Source organism: Fringilla coelebs, assembly GCF_963513975.1.
Source record: "Fringilla coelebs genome assembly, chromosome: 1".
Taxonomy (NCBI): domain Eukaryota; kingdom Metazoa; phylum Chordata; class Aves; order Passeriformes; family Fringillidae; genus Fringilla; species Fringilla coelebs.
Genome location: NC_140028.1, coordinates 98,219,675 through 98,242,323, shown reverse-complemented (window position 1 = coordinate 98,242,323; position 22,649 = coordinate 98,219,675). Strand labels below are relative to the sequence as shown.

The 22,649-nt window shown below is 35.4% G+C and overlaps 1 protein-coding gene across 1 annotated transcript in view; it reads left to right on the top strand.

Moving 5' to 3' along the window:
- The window catches only part of CNTNAP2 (contactin associated protein 2), a gene marked incomplete at both ends in the record, with an annotated part of 998,227 nt that overhangs the window by 490,684 nt on the left and 484,894 nt on the right, over window positions 1-22,649 (top strand). Inside the window, one exon of the mRNA XM_084204413.1 lies at window positions 1,796-2,060. Within this exon, the coding sequence (XP_084060539.1) occupies window positions 1,796-2,060 (265 nt within the window). The remainder of the gene's footprint in view (window positions 1-1,795; window positions 2,061-22,649) is intronic.

The following is a 22,649-nucleotide window of genomic DNA, read 5'->3' as shown; positions in this document are numbered from 1 at the left end:
AAATATCAATGTTCCTTAATTGATCACGGAGGCTGCCTGCTTGATAGTATAGTTACTACTAATTCTACTGGCCTTTAGAGGTAGGCTCTGCACAACTTCTGCTGTTCTGCAGAAAAAATAAGTTTTTATGCAAAATAATCAAAGTATTTATCCTAGGTGTCCAGAAAATATTATTTTTATTCTTTTTTTTTTTTACATGGAAATCCATTATAAGAAACTGAGTTTGCCAGACCAGTTGTATCTTGCTATCATACACATAAGCTGTTCTCTGATGTGATGTTCTTTTAAAAAGTGATGGGTTTGGACATTGGAAAATGAGTGCTAAAACTTGCTTATTGATGTAATCCATCATCTCCAATTAAATATAATTACTTCTTAAGAAAATTTCCTTAGGTCATTCCTGCCACAAATTTTCAGACACAAAATTCCTATATGGCTTCCAAATTCTCTACTTTCCCTCAAGATGAACTGTCAGATGCATTTATACACTATGAATACAGAAATATGATATAAAAGTCTAAATCAAGAAGTCAGTAATATGGAATTTAAAAATAATTATGCAAAAAACATGGTGACTGGCTTCTACTGGGATTCTGAACACTGCTTAGGTAGACCACCTCTCTAAACATCTATGCACCTTCAGAAATATTGTTCAAATCTTATTTTTATTTTAAATGTAAAAATAAATATCAGAAGAATTGCTATCTTGATTTTAGTAATAATTTCTGTACTGCATCAGATAAAATTATTTCTTCCCAAATAGAACAAAAATTGCCACATAATTTCCACCTGCAACAGTGCATGAGAAAGCCTAACCATAGGACAGGATCCACTTTGCCACATATAGTAGGAATTCTTCAGCAGAGGAAGTTTTCCTGTTATATTTGCATTTATGCAGTAATAAATTAATTCTGGACAGAGATTATTACAACGTATGATTTTTAAGGAGAAAAAATGGTAATACTCTACAAATACAACCAAATGGTAATATCCTACCAATTTGGTCTTTTGTTGTGAGAAATTTCATGAGAACCAGAGAGAAAAATTAATGTGTCTAATGCTGGTCTTGTTTACAGATTCATTTTAAAGCCTTGTAGATCAACAGTTGACTGGATCTTTTTTCAATTTCCTGAAGAATAATATTTTACAGTATAGAAACTGCAGTTTCCTTTACAGACAAAATTATTTACTATCCAAAAATATTGGTATTCATGATCAGCTACTCCAAATCCTTCTGCTTCATGGATTGAAATATTAGCATATGTAGTATCATGTAGATGAAAACATAACAGAGAGGCTGAATTTTCAGGTATTATACATCATTATTTTGGAACATCATGTATTGTATTGATTGACACATTAATATCAGGGTATTTGGAAATCTGCACTCATTTTTTATGCTGTTCTGTTGTAGGTTTCTATGGGGACCACAGACAAGGCCAAGTTTATCTGTGATTAATTTCTTTATCTTTTAACCAGAAATAATAATGCTTTCATCTAAGCTTGAGAGACTACAACTCTTCAGGGCCTGCTGCCTGTTATTTTGTGTATGTACAGTACAGTACAACATATAATGGGGCCACTGCTAGAAAAAAGAACAGAAAAAATCAGAAACTATTACAGTAGCAACAATAAAGATAACATTAATAGCACATCTTTAGATGCAGAGTGCATTGATCACAGTAGTCTCTATGTTGAATGAAATCTAGAATACTTTTCTGTAGGTAGCTATGAATTTAGTGGAATCTTACCATTTTGCTCTTTCTTTTTTTTTTCTTTTTTGTGTTTTACTTAGGGAAATTTAAGTTTTTCTTGTGTGGAGCCACACACAGTGCCTGTCTTTTTCAATGCCACCAGTTACCTTGAGGTTCCTGGTCGTCCAAGCCAAGATCTGTTTTCAGTCAGTTTCCTCTTCCGGACCTGGAACCCAAATGGACTTCTTCTCTTCAGCCACTTCTCAGATGACCTGGGGAATGTTGAGATTGACATAAATGAGGGCAAAGTCAGTGTCCATATCAATGTCTCCCAAGTGAAGAAGAACCGGATAGACATCTCATCGGGTAAGTGTATTTTGTGGGGTTTTTTTTAATTTGATATCATTTTGGTTTGTGTTGTTTAAAATCATTATGTACCTAAAGACTGGAACATTTTTTTTACAAAATTTAAAATTTATACTGCAACTATTTTAAATCCTTTAGTATTTCATTGAGTAAGAGGTACAAGAATGTTGAAATAGTTGTTAGATCAAAAAAAAAAAAAAAAGAATGATCTTATTCTGTCAAGAAATCACCCCTTATCTATAAGGCAGTATTTCTTCTTTTTTCTTTCTTCCTTCTGTCTTGCAGTTTTCTCTATGAAAATATTTGGTTTCAAAATGGGTGTGTACTCCCTTTCTAGGTGCAGTCGAATAATTAGACTGTTCCTAGTATTTTCCAATAACTAGGGAATCTCATAAAAAAAAGAAATCCATTCACACCATAATTATTTGTATGAATTTTTTAGATCTGCATAGCTATCCTGAAAACCATAGATTTATTTCAATGCTTTATTGTTATTTTGTTGCAACTGGCATTTCAGTGCCTGTGAAATTAATTGTGCGTGTGAACATAGAAAAGGAAAATATGACATCTGCCAGGTAAGGCTGCAGAAAGAATGCTGGTGTTGTACAGTAAATATCACAGCAAACTTCTTTTTCCCTTCTTCTGCAGGGAATTAACAGATGTCATGATATAAACCTACTGGGTTTTCTAGAAGTCAAAATGGTCTACCTTTGGCACAAAGATTTCTGACTGTTGTGGTCCTATTGATTAAAGGTGCACAGTTTTTTTCATTGGCTATTTCTAACAGCTGAAAAAGGAGAATTTCACCTAGTCAAGTGTGCAGACTTCTGCATGTGTAGGGTATGAATAATTCTATAGGGTATTAATAGACTTTACTGGGAGGAATGCAGCCTGGCTATCACAAAATATTGGACTAACTAAAACAGCAGCCTCGATGCAAGTCTGTTTTGGGTTTCATATCTGCTGTATTTATGCCTGTCACCTGTAATAGCATATTTTTCCAGGAGCAAGTTAAAGTCTCTTAGTCTTTCCTCTATATGCTTCTCATAATTTGCAAACTTGCTTACATGAGCGGCTTTAATGTCAGTTTTCGAATTGACATGGGGACATCAGTACTTCATAACCAGCGTAATGCTGGTTATAGAAGCACTAGTTGTACTGACTGATAGGACTCACCTGAGAGAGCTGTGAGTGGATGTTCAGGTGACAGTCTTGTTCCTTCACAGCTCTGCAGTTAAGGTGCTTATATGGAACAGAGTTGGAGTTTGTCTGGTTTAAGTGTCACAATTTCCCTTGAATACCTTAAAGTTGAATGCACTGACTCAGGGGGCTCTGACTTAGCAGGTACATATTTCAGATAAAAAGGAGAGTCTAGCCTCCCAATTTTTCAAATACAATTGAATTCCCACTTTTCTCTCTGGTAGCTGGGCACTGCTAATCTCCTTACCTAACTACTGCTTTATGAAGTGCTTCTTGATGACTAGGAGGGTTCAGACAGTAGGAGAAGGAGGTTTTCTTGTTGACTTGACAGAACTTTCATACCTAATTCATGGGAGCATTTTGTTTAAGGAGAGAAGGGCAGCTACAACTTTATATATTTTGATGACACTTTCCAAAAATAAAAATGAAATAATTATGCATAGAAGTGCAGTGAATGAGGAGATACAATACTCTAAAATGATCAAATAAAAAGCAGGAGTGCAAAACATTTAACTTCTGTGTAAATACAGTGATCATGAGAAGTTACATAGCTGTGGGAAAACATTTTGATAATAGTAGGTGATTCATTGGAACCATGAAGCAGACATCGCTTTGCATTTAATTCAGAGAAATTAAATGGAGAGCTGCCGTCAGGCAATCTGTTCTTAGCAGTTTTCTTTGTCTCCCTCCCTTCCCTGCTGTCTGTTCAGTTTTTGTCAGGGATAATTTTTCTATGGTGTTAGCAGATCCCAGCTAGAGTCTCATTTCATGTTATCCTTTGGTCTTCAAAAATGCACTTAATTGTTCCTTCATTTATTTGACTGCATGTCCTACCTGCTGGAGATTTCTCTGTATTCAATTTTTCATTAAATTCTCTGTATCAATCAATTTTGTTCATCTTTATTGGCAGAGTAAGTCATCCCACTACTTTATTCTTGGAAGAGGTAAAAGAAAAATAATGTTGGTATAATTATTAAAACGGTCTTGTGTATCTGAAGCTTCTTCTCTCATTGTTTGGGGTTCAAAATTATTTTAATATGAGACATTCCTACTCTCTGTCATGCTTTAGTTACCTCTCTCAATCTGTTGTTACTGTTTTTTTAAAGAAAACACAATTTATATTTGCATCAGAAGTTTCTAGAAAATTTTCTATAGGTCACTTCTGGTTTTGGCAAAATACATTTTATTTTCTGTTTTTGGTTAGGTTAGATACTGTTTACCTTGCTGCTCCTTTGATGCCTTCAGTCACTTTCAAGCCATAACCTCAACTCTACACACCTGATAATTAAACCTATCCGTATTATGAACATTTCATATTTATTTTACATGGGCTGAAAACCCATGGGATTTTGGAGTTGATTGTATATATTGCAGTGTATAGTACGTACGATTTTTGTGTTACAACTAAAAAGCAACTGGCTTTTGTGTTGACCTGGCAAACCAGAATTTCAGGTTTTAATTGACATGTCTGTGAGTTGTTTAAGAGTGATGAAATGACTAGTCCATGACCTGTCCTTGGCTTCGGAGAGGTAAATGGTAGAGGCAATAAAGAGCCGATAAAAAACAGCAATAAATGTTTTACTGTGTGAGTATAGTGTGCGCTCTTGATGCCCGTAACAAAATGCTGCATGTAACAGAGTATTTTACATCAATATGCACATGAACCTTCAGTTTGTATTACAGATGAGAAGGACAAAGATGATTAGCCCTTGTAGTTAGACTTACTGCCCGATTTTCTTCCCGATCAAAATATTTTCTTTTTTCCATCATCTTGCAAACTGTACTTTCAAAACTGGTTTCTAATCAGTAAAAAATGCCTGCCTTGCCCCGTATTCTGTTAAGCATCCAGTAAGCACTGCTTAGCTGTGAACAGACTGGCAAAACTCTTGTGCAAAGTCAATAACTTTGATTTTGCTTTTTTCTTACATTAATCTCATTAAAATGCTACCACCATTTGATTGATGAGAGTTATATTAATAAACTTGCTGTTAGTAAGAGGAAAATCAGGCCCACTGAGAGCTGAAATAAAGATTTAATTAGAAGAAATAAGCTACTGACTGTGCAGAATTACACAGGTGAAATACTTAAAGCTTGTGTATAAATCAAGAGTTAAACATCCTATTGACTTTTTCTCTGCAAAGTAAACTTTGATTAATATCTTTACAATTGTGTATGCCCTAGCATGGGGATTAATAATAGGAAAGAATCTAAGAAAACAGTCAAGAGATTTATCTTTAGTGCTCTGTATAGTTTTGGACTAAATTCTTGGTTTTGTCATTATGAGATTCAGGCGAACTTTCTAGAAATTGACACAAGGGATTGATGGAAGTAATGCTAGGCTGACAAGACAGAAGAAAGATGTGATCTTGGTTTTGGAACATTTTGAAAGCAGATTTCCATTGTAGTTTTGCATATTAAAGGATTCTGATATTCTGCTGCAGTTTAAAAGTAATTTAGTTTGAATACATACTAAGAGCCTACTCAGTATTTGTAATCTTGCAATTAGAATAAGTTGTTGATGAAAATGTTTTTATTTATAAGCTTCAACAAGCTAATGTCTTCTTTCTTGAGCACAGAAAAATAAGCAACTGGAGAATGTCATACTCCCAAGTGTCTCTTGGCTATAAAAACTTTTTTTTTTTCCCAAGCCATATGCAAATGCAGTTCATTGCAGGGTTAAGCCACAGCCTGTGTCCCAGTTACCTCCTTTTCTTCCAGTTAGTTTTATCTACCTGCTTCAGCAACTTAACCCAAATTCTTTCGTAATGAAACCAAAGTTTTCTGAAGCTTTCAACATGGGAAAAAATGGGTAACATTAAGAAACACAGTGAGTATTACTTTGCTCAAAGAAACAATAGTAACTTTCAAAACAGCACTCCAGAGGCATCATCTAATGCCTTTACAATACGTTTTTAAAGCAAACCTCAAATCCCTGTTTCAATATAGAATAGAGTGTTCTCTGCCCCTTGAGAAAAGGCAGGGTTTTCATGATGGCAGATTCTAAAATAATCTCTTGATTTATCCTCTGTTTATTTTCTCACTCATCTTTTCATAGGAAGTTTTGACCTTTCATATCTAAGCATTCTCTGCTCTACTTAAATATTAGATGGTCTATGAAGATCCCTTGGACTTTACCCTACAGTACAGATAATTATTTGCAAAAAGGACATAATCTCCTTCAGCCCATAGGAAACAGAGAAATTTTCAGTATCCAAAATTTCCTGCCTTCACTTGAATTCATCTGCTTGAAGCTTCTTTTTTCCTCCTCCAACTCTATTAGTTAACATCTTGTATTAGCTACTGCTCAAGACTTCAGTTCTGTTCTTCCTGTCAAGCATAAACTTATTAAAACTTGGGATATTAATATCTTTTTGTCATATTTATCTGTATTAAATAAATCAACCTTCTCCCTCTGGAATCCCTGGGAAGCTTTCCACCCTTCTGTCTTTCTGCTAGATCTCAAGTCATCTGAATTGCAGTTCATTTATATTTTAGACCTTGGGTTAAGATAGCATCCTTCAGGTAATAAAATGTCTCTCTCTGACAGATCTAAAGTGGTACTCTTCCAGTGACAATTCCCTGGGGCACTTTATGTGGGAATCAAGAAGTATTTTTGCCTTAGTGGTTAAATGAAGGCTTAAATAGGGAATGTGTATACACAGAGCACAAGTGCACTTCTGGTGGGAAGATAAAATTTCCCACCAGGTCTTTCTCACATTACTGGTAGTAGATTATACACTGAATGTTATTAAGTGGAGGCAGATACCCCTGAGGAACTTGTCAGCATGATCGAGATGAGAGACAGAAATTCTGTCCATGAAAGACAGAATGATGACTTAGCATCAGACAGGTCTGAATATTAGAAACTTAGATAGCCAGGTTTGACCCTCTGTTTCTCTCTGTATATTTTTGGCTATAGACCTTAAGCAATGAATGCAGCTACATGAATAGGCATTTGTGAGTTTGAATTTCACAGAACTGAGACACAGAAATACTTGTAGTAGTTATAGTTATTTTTACAACACATTTTCCCTGTAGACTGGTTTAGCATCTCCATACAGTAGACTCAAACCAATCAGATCAAGAAACAGAGTTCCTGATTGCAGGCTTTCTTTGTCTAAGAAAACTGATGAGTTTAGTTCAGGAGTTTGTGAATTCTGCTTCATCAGTCACTGATTTTCACTGGAGAGTTGCCTAAAAAGGACAAGGTATGCATCCTAAACATAGATGGTACCTTTTTCAGTTATTTCCCTGAGAGCAATGGAACTCTCTATTGGTCGCACTGACCTTTTGCAAGGATGGAAGAACCCAAGAATCAATAAACCAGGGTTTGGTTTTTTCAATTTATACAGAAGACTCAAGTCCAGTTTACTTGTTTTGGTCTCATTTCCTCTGGCCTGTTGAACAGAATTAGATGGAACCTTGCTGATCACTGTTTTAGCGTGAAAGATGAGATAAGGCTTTTTACAACTATTGTTTGAACACTCACTGTGTTGCACTGAATTTCTTTCAGGACAAAACCCCTGAAATAGCCAGTGGTTAAATGATAATCCTAACTTGCTGCTAAAACAAGCATAATTTATGTGAGTAAATCTGAACAGAACTAGCTGGAAACATACCCCTCTAATTCTTTTTTAATTCAATAAGTTTGACAGGAAGTGGACTCAATTTTTGTTGCTTTCCATGTTGCCTTTTCTTACTGCAACTGCATCAGCGGTTGATAGTCTGGTTCTAGTCAAGTCTGTGAAAATTTTGGGTTGACTTTGATGAATGGAGATAAGCCCCTTAGCTCTGAATGTTGCAAGAGGTGCCCAATATTTTGCAGTTACTTTAAGAACATAGATTTTTACTTTGGTGGTTTCTCTATTTACATATTTTTGTTGAATGCATAAGAGCATAAAAAGACTTGTCTCTAAAGATTGGTTTATCAAGCCAAGGATGCTTATTTAAAACCAGCATTACATCTTGGATCAGAAAGATAGTGTTGTTGGAACAGACATTATAAAATATACCTAAGTTTGCATTTTAAACTCTTCCAGGAATTACATGTATTGATTGAACTGAATATGTGGGAGGTTTTTTTCCACTACTACTTTCCTTTTTGATTATAATAATGAAATAAGCAAAAGGATACAATGGAGAGTGGAGCTATAGTTATATTTCTTGTGTTTATGCACAACCCAACAACAGTATTCCCAGGACACCATGACGTGTTGATATAATAGAAAGGGAAATTAAAGGAATGATTTCTAATATCAGAAAGACTGCATATCCAAAATATTATATTCTTTCCCCCAACATGCCAGTTTGCCATCTCTGCCTCTTCTTCCATACAGGTGGTTCTTGGAGAAAGCTCATTTCCAGGATTCCCACACCTACCTTGACCAAGGTTTGTCATAGATGGCAAACACACAATAAGATTAGCCAGGTCTTTCAGCAATGACACAAATATCTTCCAGCAGAGTTTAAACTTCCTAATTGCGGAAAAACATGGATTGCTGTTAATGACAGGGTGTAGGGGTTCCTGTAAACTTCTCTGTAGGTGTTAGTATTACTGGAGAAATATGATGGGACTCTGTGCTATGTTAGCTCTTTAGTTTACCTTGTAGCAGATTTAATTTTTATGCAAACGAGTGAGAAGAAGTACAGAATCTATTCGAAGTGTGTTTTTCACTTTGCTGCTATTTGAGAGAGAGGTAGTTGACTAAGCACATCTCGTGATAACCCAATATATGATTAACCATTTCTAATAACTCAAAGATGTACTGCTGCTACCCATTTAGTTTGGCAGCTATGGTGTTCTGTAAATGGCTATGAGTAAGTGGTGTAGCCAAAGGTAAAAGGAATGCAGTCACTTTTTAATCGATAGTAGAAGTTACAGTCATTGTAAATATTCATATGTAGCATTGTGCATATAGCCACGTGTCAGAGAGTTTACTCAGCCTATTTGCCAACTACAATGAGCAGGAAGTTCACAGATCAGTATTTGGTAAAAAAAGTAAAGCCATTTGAATGGATTCAGGAGACCCAGGCTGCTCCTTGTTTCATCTCAAGGTCCTGTTGCTATAACTGTCCACATTGGACACAGGCTGCATCATTTCTAGGATATCATCTTCCTACAGGATCAATAGTTTCTTCACAATCAGCAATGAGATCCAGGAATAGTTGAGTAGTTAGACTATTCTGGAGTGCATTACAACAGACAGTATGGAGAGAACAGTTCTTACTCTGCCAGCCTGGCTTGCCCGCCAACACATCTCTGCAAGAGTTTGTCCTCTTACAGATTCTTATGCCCCTTCCTTCCTCCTCTACTGCCCCTTCTCCTTCTGCACACACCTCAATTTCCAGATGTAATTGCCTAAAAAGTGCAAACAATCACAGACTATGAGGTAACCTTATTATTATTCACCAGTTTATGAAGAGAGGCCCATTTTTAGAGTCATAATATTCCCAAGGTGTCTGCAACCCAAAGAAGGACACACAGGGTCTGGGGGAGAGCCAAGCTGTTGTGACAAGGCTGCTGTAGGTGTGGCCATGCAATGCTAATGACATGACAGGCAGGAGCTGTTGGTGTTGCACAGGGCTTACACAGTGTGGGCATCTGGATCAACAGGATGAAGCCCCAGGGGAGGATACTGGTCCAGAGACAGCTCCACATGCTGTATAGTGGGGTCAGAAATGGATCATCCCTTGGGCCTGGCTGCAAAGATGGTAGGGACACATCCTGCCTCGCTGCAGAAGCAAGAAACTACAGCAGAGAGGGTGAAGAACAGGAGGTGGTTTACAGATGTAGAAACAAAGGGAAAGTTCTCAGATTTGGAAAAATTCTAATAACTCATCATTAGATCGTCATCACCTTATTTACTCAAAGTCTGTTGTTTTAGAAAAATCTTTGGTGGGCATAAAACCTTGCTGATGGAGAAAAGCAATTGTTATGGTTTAAAAAAAAAGAGAGGGAAGAAGGAAAAATACTGGAGACTCAGTCACCAGTGAGAACATAGGACATTCAGTTTCTGTAAACTTAGAAAAATATTTACAGACAGATTGGGAGATCAAAGGTCTTGAATATATACTATGTAACAGTGTTTCAAAAAAATGGTGCAGAATCTTCAAGCAGTGTGTACAACACTGTGGTGTGAAGCTAACTATGTAAATTAAACCAGCCAGTGCCCTTTTCACCTTATCGTCTTATCCAAATGCAAGGGAAAGAAAGGAGAATTTTCTTTACTTTTAAAGTCAGCATATGCAGCATTTGCACTTTGAGTAAAACCAGGAATAATAGTCTTTCTAGAGCAAATGTCCTTGCAAGTAATTTGAGTTTTTTGAAATTTTTAATTTTTAATCTTATTTATCACTAATCCTCAACTAGGTGTTCCACAACATCTCTAGCCTATTGCTTACAAGAAAATAATTAAAATTCGTTGTAATATTAAACACAATTCTTTTTCAGGGGGAAACATGACCTAATTACAGGCGCAGAACTTTAATTTATGTGCTGGGAACTGACACTCAATATCTTCTTTTTCATTGCTATTCAGGAACCTGGAAAATAGATTATTATCTGTGACAGGTTTCTGGCAGTCCCTCTTGGTTTGACAGTGTTATTTTAGAGAGAAGAGAAAGTCACTTTTGTATATAATGAAAGGAAAAGTTGTCAAGCATTCATACATATTTTATGCTGCATAAAACTTAAGTGCTAGAGGAAAGATTCTGTTTTCAGTCATGCCATTGTAAATTCATGTTGCTTCTGCTGACCTCCAGGCTTGCTTCAATGACACAGAATGGCATCTAGCCCTAAGGATTAATTCCATTTTTTTACACAAGCAGTGCAGCTCATGTAAGTCAGCTGGGCCCATACTGGGTTTTTTTGGTTAGCATAGTCATGCATAACAGTGATGTGTATTTTGGCATTTTGGCATTTTCTACTGACATTGACAGAACTAAAAGCAATTTCTATCAAAGTACTTTCTTGAAATGGCATCAGGCATAGTCTGTATTGTCTATTTCTTTTTTGATGGAAGCGGTAACTCTGCTGCAAAAATTGACTTGGGGAGAAAAACATTTTCTGGTTGTATGTTGCTAGCTCTGCCTTTAGTCTGTTCTTGTAAAAGATGGTGAGTCCCTCCAGGCATTTTTGCACGTTGCTTGTTTTCATTTCCAAATGTTGCTGAAGCAGCATCACATGAGCACTGAGGTGAAACAGCAACCAAAGTAGTTTGGTTTCTGTAAGCTGAATGGAAGATGATATTGTCTTTAAAAAGCTTACTCATTAAGTTCATATATTTGATAGGGAGAAAAAGAATCTCAATTCTCTTACGGTGAGGCAGCTACTGTAAAATACATCGTCTATTTTAGCAGTAACCAGTGTCCACACAGACACTGTTTCACTGAGGAGAAAAGCAAAGTTCTACACATATCCTTCCCAGAGTATCTTCTTACTAAAGAAAAACATATTTAGAGTCATGACCTCACCTATGTTTTTTCCAAGAAATGTACAATAAATTTGAGGGATTCATTATTTAAAAATACAAAAATAACTTTGCTTTCTTTTTGCAGATTCAAAGTAGTGGAACATGAGGTTGCATGCCCTCAAGTATAAGGGTTTCATTGGTTGACCTTTTGTAGCTTTTTTAACAGCTCATTTTCATAATTAGCATATACATTAAATCCAAGTGGAATCAACTTTTCCAGAGCACTAGCAGGAGAAAATAGCATTCTTAGCATTCTGGTGTTGGTACTTAGATAATTATCTGTGAAAACAGTAACAGCTCTTGCCATGTCTCTTGGTTGTGGAATTTACAACACAGGGCTGATATTCCTGACTGTACTGAATCTGGGAAAGAATAATGTGGTGCAGAGGAATCTTTGGGGAGGCTTAGGTTTGTTTCAATAGCATTGGAAACAAGTGATAGCTCATCAAATTTGCTGTGTCATAAAGATTTGTCATATGCTAAACAAGAATATCTGGTCCAAGGAAAATTACTTTCATCTTTTAAAATATCTTCTAAAGGCACAGAACTGAGCACAACACAGCTCTGCCTTCTTTCTCTTCCCAGGTGCCTGTGAAGCATATGCATATATATATAGATATATATACATATACACGCACATACATTTCTACAGAGAGAGAATGAGAGAGTAATATGATGTTTTATTAGCAGCCACTTGTAAAAACAAGCAAAGAAACAAACAAACAAAAAAATTACTAGAGAATTTATTTAATTTTTCTTTGGCAGAATGACCCTGAGTTACATTTCAATTGAACAAACTTGGAGCACTAAGAGTGCACTTACCTCTTCGAACATTTTCTTTTTCTTTCTAGCTTTAAGCAGTACAGTATGAAGTATTCTTTTCTGACTTTGTTTGCAGGAAAATGCTGTTATGAATGTGATGTTTGATTCATCTTTCTTTTAATATAATATTTCCTGCAGAAGGCTGCTATCTTTGGGAAACCTTTTATTTTTTAGCCTCATAATTCTGGCATTTTAGAGTTCCATTTCTTACTGCAAGAAAGGATTATAACAACATTATGTTAATGCTATTAGCTAATTTTGCTACTCATAATAAATAATTATGTTACCAGAACCATTATAGTCCGGCCTTTTCCATGTACCATTCAGCTGGATTAGCATTTGAGTGCTATTTCTTCCCCATGTCAGGAATCTCTGATCAGTGTTATAGGTTATTAGTTTCCACAAGGCTATTGTATAATTAGAACAAGGTTTTGTGCTTTTAAATAATGACAAAAAACCCCATACAGAAGCAATAAATATCTGAAATATGATCATCCAACAAGAAAAAATCTGCTTACATCATCCTAAGCAGACACTGCTCTCAGCTGTTGCTCCAGGTGCTCTGCAGCTGAATACAACATCTTAAGTTCTTTTTTGGCAGAAAGTCTGAGTGTCCATTACATTTTTTGAAGGTTTCATTGGGCATTTTCTCCCTGCCATTCCTATCATCATGAACTGGAGCCAATGCAACCAGGATTTTTTTAGGTGGTGACCCATTGAACCATCATATGATAGGGGAATGTAGCATGTTTCTGAAAAAATTTGCGTTTTCCCAAGCAGGACTTTTTCCCAAGATTTTCATGTCTTACTTTGTGCTACTGGTATTCCATCATTATTTCTAAGAGTGAATGGAAAAGGGTTGTACCAAGGAAAGAGATGTTAGATGTATCATATAACTGTACACTGAGGCAGATAGAGGTTGGGAGAGGATTTAAGTTAATGCTGGAGAAAGATTTTTGGCAAACCTGCTTTTATATATATATATAAACAATATTATATTTTTTATATCTTGTATTGGCAGCTCTGCCAATATAAGAAAGAAATTAGAAAGAAATGTGCCACTTTACTACTTCCTGGTTTCACTGATTCCTTATGGAATCTTTTGTTCTGCTCTGGTTTGTTAACACAGATCTCCTACTTATTCCTCAGTTACTACAGCTTCCTTAGGAGTTTCTTAACATATGGTGCTAAATTCCCATTGAAAAATATGCAGAGAAAATAAGCTTTGCTAATGTACAGACATTTGCCACGTACAAACAAGTGCAGAATATTGCTTAGCTTTTTTTCATTTTAAAGTGTTATTTTTATGGAAATAGTCTGAGGTCCAATATGATGTCCTCAGAATATGTCCTCAGAACAATTTCATCATCAACATTGAATATAAATGTACAAGTCAGAAAAAGAATTATACAGTTCTAAGTACAGGCTCAATAGTAGTGTATTTTTTCTTTTTTTTTCCTTTTTTTCTTTTCAAAAACTGTTGATATAAACATGCAGCTCTGTAGTTTGTTCCTTAAAGTAAATTCAAATTCTACAGAACTCTTATAAGCCATAAAGGTATATCATCATTAAATTCTAACAAAATAAAATTTTTAAAAGCTTGAAAGAATTCAGTAATATTTTGGAAATCTCTTTTAAATGATAAACAGAATAACATTCAGTACTGATATTGCTTTTATATTAATAGTACATTTAATAGCTCTTTCTTGTATAATACTTTACATGCACAAGAGGAACTTTTCCTTTCATTTTAATTATCTATGGAAAAGACATTTGTATATTCAGTTATGTCACCCAAGTGTTCCTAAGTAGAATTATTTTTTTAATACTATTAATAGTTTCTGTGAAATTAATTTTCATTTTTTTAAAAAAATGGATATGCATTGTCATAAAAGTGATGAGCAAACTGTAGTAGGTGTAAAATTAAATAACATACCCTTGCATTATTCATCATTTAAAAGAAATTGTATTCTTAAATAACATTCTTAATTTTCTGGGTATCATTGACATCATTATAGCAGAGGTGGGTAGAAAGAAAGCATCATATTCAATAGCTCAAGTTTCGTTTGGATCAAAACTTGCAAGTCAGATTTGCTTTTGCCATTCGTTAAGTTTAACCAGGAATTGAAATATACATAATCATAAGCAAACATGATTTTTTGAAATATACACAAACATAAGCAAATTTGTTGACTTGAAATTCTGATTACACTGATATCCTGAACTAGCAATGGAGTATGCAACATTGCAGTAGATCAGTTTTTTGACCATTGTATTTAATGGATCATACACTTAGCATACAGAAGCCCAGAATAACATTTTGTCTCCACTCAAAACCAGTATAGTCTCATAGGAAAAGTGGTATTATGTTATTTTGAGTTGTTGAGAACTTTGATAGCTGCCATGTATCCTCAGTTCTCACTGGAAACAGCAGAAATTTGAGCATTGTAAAGAGCCCAGAAAGGCTATGATGCTGACACTTCCAGTCCTGAAGTCAAAATCAGTCAAAATCTGAGGCCAAATTAAATCCAATGAGAATTTGAATCTGACTGCTTCTGGGAAAGGCTCTGCCATGCACCTTTTTTTTGAAAACCCAGTCATTTGAAAGTTACTCTTCAGATCATCTCAGCACAGCAGCAGAAGGTCCAGGAATGTGCAAGGTCCTTTCCTCTGAGTATTCACAGCAGCTCACACCATGTCAATGATGCCTGTCTGGTGCTTGTCAGCACTGTCAGGACTCACTGCCTGCCTCTGGAAGTTCTATTTTCAGTTCATTCCATATTCATTTAATGTAAAAGGCAGGTGAGGAGGAGTGACAACAGGGATCAGAAAGCCCTTCTCCAGAACCTTACTTGTTATCATTTGATCCTTTGAGATTTAGCCTGTCAACTTAAAAACTTTATTTCGCAGTATTTGAAGTTTTTGCATTACAAAGTGCTGGTTGGGGGTATAAAATTTGACTAATAGCTAGAGTGCCATTCTCTTTAGAATCTGGTTATTTTTATTATGGAAGTTAATTTGGAACTCTAAGTACTGCTACCTCAAAAAGGAATATAGTGTATATATACATTTTCTGCTAGTAAATTAGTGATATTCAGTAGAAAAAGAGAAAAAAGAGGTACATGCTCTGACTGGTTGAGTCTTATGAATGTTTCTGTAGCCAAGCAGCAAAAATAGAAGCTGTTATTCATTTCAGATTAAACAGGAGCCCAAAATATTTTGTCTTTTTATTTAGAGTGTTACAGATTCATTAAACTAATACTTTTTAGCTTTTTTTTTTTTTTTTTGCCATGAATTTTTTGACTAGGACATTTTAAAAGGTTGTCACTGCCCAGGGTAGATGACTAGTAGATGAAATCTAGCAGAGTTGTACCACCTATACTCATGAGAGACTGTTGGAAAGGTTACATGGAAATGCCACATGTCACTCATTCTCCTGTGTCAGGACTCTCACCCGTCCCACTCTGAAGAGGAGGGGGAGCAGAATTTTAGGACTTGCAGGAAAATATGTCATTGGCACTAAACTGTCAAGCCTGCAAGGGCCGTTGAGGCCATTAAAAGATAAAAATTTACTGAAATTAATCTCTTGTTTTTTATAGCTATAAATGTTCTTATGTTAAAAGAAAATTGCCGTTTTCCCTCCTTCCCAATCCATTCAAGCCCTCCAAGTATTGTAGCTCCATGAGGGCAACCAGGCATGTACACAGACACAGTCCTTACCATGTGCACCACGCTTTAAAATCAATATCAAAGTAAGCAGGATCCCTTGGTACCTTTCCTTGCCATTCAAGCTCCTGAAACACAGTGTGGAAGAGTTGTAATTCTGCAGAAGGTTTTTAAGAATCTGTTCAGTCTTTACCTCTTTCCATTTCTCCTCTTGTTTGAGGGTAGGAAAAAAAATTACAGCTCAGAGATCTGGCAATTTTATTCCTTATGGCTCAACGAATGGATGACTTCAAATTCTGTTGTACCAATAAAATTACTGTGGGAATAATGCATGATACACCATCCTACTTAGAAATGGAACATGGTTTGGTGTAAGTGCTTAGCTCATCCTTATGTAATTCAGCATTGGTAAAATGTTTTGTGCTGTCGAAGGACATTAAAAAGATGTGCTGAGTTTGTTGGTTTTGATTTTTTTTTTTTAATTAGGAATGACCTTAATCAAATTTTAATGTTGTAAAAGCAAACATTAAGAAGTTGTTTTCTCATTGAAAATATGCTGAGTTAGATTTCTTGTCCCATGCCACCATAATCAGTCTTTAAAATTATTTTTGGAATAGTAACTATGATGGAAAAAGCCACATACCATATGCATAATGTAGCCAAATCTGATGGGTTTTACTATATATATATCTCCTCAAGCAGACAGAATATTTTTAGGATTTTACTAGATTTTTTCCCTTAGAATCAAATATTTAGTATAAATAAATAAATTAAACAGAGAGGTTTATCATTATTACTTATCATTATGAGAAACATATTGCACTTTGAAAAATAATCCTATGAGAATAGTTAATTTGCTTTGCACAAACTGATCATTGTTATATATGATTGTGTTGTAATTAACTAATATATCAAAAAGCTCTAGCATAATCAAATGCTTCTTATTTTGACATGCAGACTTTTGCAATGTTCAAACATGCAGACAGATGGGAAATACATCAATTGAAAACCTATCCTATGAATGTGAATATCTGAAAAAAACTTTCAGATTTTAGAGGGCTTTAACAAAATATTTACTGTTTAGCATCTTTTTCTGCATTTCTATTTCATCCATCATCTGCAGCCTGACATGGTGTCATTCTTCTAAGTCAGTTTGGCAACAAATCAGGAAAACCCAAGTGATTACTCAAGCAAAGCATATGTAGAAGGTGGGGGAATATGAAAGGAGCCAAACCAAAGTCTAATAAATTGTGTTTAAAGCTTCAGCTCTCTCCTAGTTAGGTTGTGAAGGTACCAGATGAGTTTATCCACAAGCTGGCAACCCTTCATGCTCAATATTTCAGCTGCCTGTGTGGTAGGGAAATTATCTAGATTCTCAGAATTTTTATGAAGCTGACAGGAAGGAAAAGTCACAGAATGTTTCTGTGCAAACCTCATGAATGCAAAGACGTTAAGAGAATACGTTCTCCAATGATAAAAATCCATGCCTGGGCACACTATGAAACAATATTAAGAGGACTAGCACAAAAAGATACGTTTTAAAAATTCATGAGCCTAGTCCTTGCACACTGTGAAATGGCCTTTTAGGTTGAAACTGGTTTTAAGACTTTTCATGTCCTTTGATCTTCTGAGAACTCAACAGAATACAATGATTTTTTCAGTGTATTTTGTTTTAGTAGTGGCTGAGATCCTCTTGCAATCATTTTTCTCCAGAAATTTTCTCCTTCAGTAAAGCCCAAGATACATTAAGGTGTGATAAAAGCACAAGTTAGTGGCATGAATTGCTGTCTGTTGTGGGAGCTGGGAGGAATAAGCCCTACATGTCTCTGCTGCTAAGTTTCCAGAGAAACCTACCTTTTCCACTGCTGATTCCTTTTTCTTCAAAAGGAAAAGCAAGTGACAAGAAGCTCATGCCTCAGAAAACACGAAGAGAAGGATCATTCAGGCAACTAGCTGTGCGTTGCAGAGGCCAGATAATGCAGCCAGCCACTTCCAGCATTCTGCGGGAGCTGTGTATTACAGACCTGAGATATCAGGAGGGAGTTTCCTTTGGAAGGCACAGCTGAAAGGAAGCCTATTTCCTTCAGCAGCAGGGAACAGCATAAAAAATCCTTGTGGAGAGCAGTGCAGGAAGATGGACTAAGAAGAATCAGAGTATCTCTGTGCAGATAAGACTGAAGTTGTGTGTTCTTACAAATAGGCTGAGCTAAAATGGTTTATTTCTGTTTGTTGCTACGTGATAGTGGCAGCTTTCCTTACCCAAAGTACATTGCACTATTACCTGTGAGCTTCTATCAGTGTATTATGGGAATACTGGAATGATATAGGAATGCTACATTAAGTGTAAGCAAATGGCCTGAGTGTGTTCCTTACCAAAGCTGAGGGATAATTTTTGTATTCCCCACTGAGCTTCATGATGTGTTACACTGATGAGAAGTACTCTAGCCATACTCTCCATGTCATTTATGTGAGGATGTATGACATACAAAAGTACCTTTGGCTGAAGTGCAGCCATGCCTTCAGTGTCTAAAATAAGGATGTACTGGTCCAAAACTGCTAGGTGTTCTGTGTTTGAACCAAATGCATGATGGAAGTTGTCTATATTTTTTTATGAAGCTATGAGGTGGGAAACTGCTTACAATTGTCAGAGTTGTCCAAAGATAGAAAAGAAAAATTAGTTTAATGCAATTATAAGAAACTTTATCTTTTAAAAATATGCATGAAGTTGCAGATAACACTCCCTAAACTTACAGGCTTGCTGTAACTTTCTCTTCATCATGGTTTTCTGTGTCATATTTCCTGCAGATTCAGATGCTAGAATAGTTGGAACATCCTTGGTACACGCTCTGTGGCAGTCATACATTGTTGAATTTTTTTTGTAGTCTGTGTTTAGTGTGGGTACTCAGACTAGGGACGCAATGTTCAACATTGTTACGACAAACACATAGTGCAGTGATTTTAATACATCACCAATAGTGGGTAAATTTACAAAATTTTCAATTCCTAAGCCATAAAAAAAATAAACCTTTTAAGTATTTTATCTTTATGGTACAATTTTGATGACTCTTGATTGCTCACTTTCCCCCCAAAAAATCTCTCTACATCATTATTTGTATCTATTCCTTACTTACTCAGATCTATTTTTGAATCAATTTGTGGACCACACCTTATTTTAACATTCAGTTCTCCATGGTTTTTTCCATTCATAGTATTTTGCTTTTCATCTTCTTCATTTTATGTATGTAAAGGAGAGTAAAACCAACCAAAACAGTGTTATGGGAACTAAGGGAGAAGAGATCTGAAAATAGAAACACACATACTAATTTTAACAACATGGATGGTTTTACAAGCATAAATAAATTTGGAAAAGTATATTAATTTTTTGAAAGCATTTCTGTAGTGTAGCCATCAGGGAGGTATAACAGCATTTTAAGAGTAAGGAAAATTATTGGGATAATAATAAGGGGATATAAACTGGCTATGGATCACTTCAGACTATAATTCAGAATAGAACAGAACAAGTAGAACAATAATGCTCTGGTGGATCTAGATTGCAGCAGCTAGAAGGCATCCCATCAAGTCCTGAATGTAAAATGTGTATTCCTGCAGAACTGAATTCACAACTGTAATAGAAAAAAAAAAAAAAGCTGGTTCTTAATATCCTTTCTCTTCTTGGCAAATTCATCTTGCAGCATAACTGCTTGGATTTATTTTTACAATGCAGTTAAACTTAGAGTCAAATTCTGTCAAGTTTGCCCACTTGTTCATAGTGCATTAGTGTCTCAGTTTTTATTCACTGATGATTTGTACTTGTGGGAAGAAGAAAATGAAAACAACAAAACAACCCCAAACCCAAACAAAGCCTACTATAATTACTTAAGCACATTTCCTTAAAAATACTCATTGCAGCTCAGCAAGCAATATGCTGCTATGTGCTGCTTACAGACCTTTTCACTAGCCTCAATTTTCTTGCCAGGCTGGGTTTCCTATCTTTTGGGCCAGATTTCCCATCCCTTGCATAAATTCTTTTATCTCTTCTACCCAGTCCAGTTAGCAAGGTCTTAAAATATGAACATCCATTGATCTTTTGTCACATACTGTATCTTTTTGCCTCTGTGGGCATATGGGTCATTAAAATCCATATTTTTATCTACTCTATGTATTTAAGGTTTTTTACCATGACTACTTTTATTTTCTGCCCAGAAAATGTAGCTCTTCTCTGTCTGGAATCTTCAGTATGTTTTTACTTCTTTGCTCCTTTTAATTTCTTTTTTTTTCTAACAAGGATATTGAAAAGACTAAAATTGGTGTTTGTCAAGTTTATATTCATTTTCTTGAGTTTTTAACAATGAGTTAAAAGTTTTGCAGCATTTCTTTTTAATACGTCAGCGCTACAAATTATTCTTTTTTTTTTTCCTAGGTAAGAAATAGGACAGTGGGCTTTCTCACCCAGATTTACTACATTGGGTTACATATTTATTATCTGGAATGCAGTGATGGGTGAAGACAGGACTGATATTCTCTTAGATGCTAGAGGTAGCTGAAAAACAGCTATGTAGGTTAACCTCCACTGGTTTGCAAATATCTGTAACAGATGTATCACGTTTCTGTAAATAGCAGTGTCCATTAAAGGTTATTAAACAATAACATGTTTATATCATGTTCCCATCAATACTGTTATATTTTTAATGTTTTTAACATCACATAATTTCTGAGGTCCAGTCATTATAACAACAGTAAGAGGCAGCTTTTCCTTAGGGAGCAGCAGATCCATTCCACAGAGCACTGTACAGTGCAGCCAACTGCTAGATAACGGTGTTATCATGGAGAGGTGGGTCATGACTCCTATTGCTTCGAAATTTTCTAATACTTACTGCATCTTAGGCAAATTAATTTTTTTTTTAAATTCATGATCAAGTGTCTTTTTGTATCTCACAACATGATTCCCCTTAAGAAACTCTTTGTAATTACCTTTGAATTTGGTTTTCACTGTTCCTGAAAAATACTCCTGTTCTCACAGTAGACTGATTCATTAGATTGGATTTCACTCACAGGCACAATGCAGCATATACTCACTTATGTCCTCTCTGAAAAGAACTGGTGTGAACAAGCAAGGGCTTGCACAAACTCCTAAGAGGTTTACAAAAATCAAATGGAAATTTTTCCATTACCTCAGACTTGTTTCACTTCTTTTTAACTACAAAATACATGTTGGGGATTATCTTACTCAATGTATTCCTAGGAGTAAACATCTCAAATATAAGTATACTAGTTCTCAACAGCTCATTAAAAACTAATTCATTAACATATTTTTACATACATCTTCACAATATAAATTATTTATATATTCTAAAAAAAAGTTTAAGCAAAAGGAAATGAAAATCCAGTGCTTGGTAAAGTTAGAATTTATAATTTTTTTGGCTAAACACAAATTACAATTTGCATTTCTTATCATTATTTGGAGTTAGAACAAAATTTTTAGTCAGTTTTTCACCTATGAATGAATTTTTTATTATTATTTTTAAACACAGATATTATTCTTTTAGCATAGAAAGTGTTACATTGTCAATATAAAATTTAACTCCTGTTTTCTGCTGAAGTCAAATTACACATGTAAGGCCAAGTTAGAAACCTGCAGCCAAATAGCCAACAATTTCATCACATTTTTAGGAAAATCAAATATTTATCATCGGAATGAATTGTGGCTTTGACTAAAATGTATCATTTATGTTGTGTGTGCTACTAATGATACACTAGCAAGTAGAAGGCAATTTATTAAAAGGTGATAGAATAACTGTAGTTTCTATTAAACTTCCATTCTCAATTCCACACTTCTATATGATCTGTTACAAAATAATGAGGTCTGAATGAAATTTGAACAGAACTGTATTGTAGATTTGAGGAAATCTGTCTCTGATTGTGTAAAAACTTAACTGCATGAACTAAATAAATAGTCCTGTTTAATTAGCTATCCCATCACATTGGGCAGAGAGACTAGGTTTACCACCAGAGAAATCCAGCTCAGTTGGTGACAGAGATGAGATCAGGGATTGCTTGGATGATCTGCTGTTCTCTCCTTCAGCAGACTCATGAGTAATAGGAACTTTAGGGTTAGTACCAGGGGCTTACCGTGATAATACCAGAAAGACGCTGCTTGACAAAGCAGGAACGTCCCTCCTTCACTTGTTTATATGTGCATATTTCAAATTAGAACATCTGGTTCATTTGGGAAAAACAAACAAACAAAAAATGCAAACATTCAAGATGAGTCCATTCTTCAAACTCCAAGCCTGAAATTGTGTCCAGTTATCTAATTTTATCGCTTTATGAAAATTATTACTTTTGCCCATGGATTTTGTTGTCCTTACATCCTTTATTCATCACAGCTGTTCCACTACTTTAAATGCTGAAGGGAAGTAAGCTTCTTAAT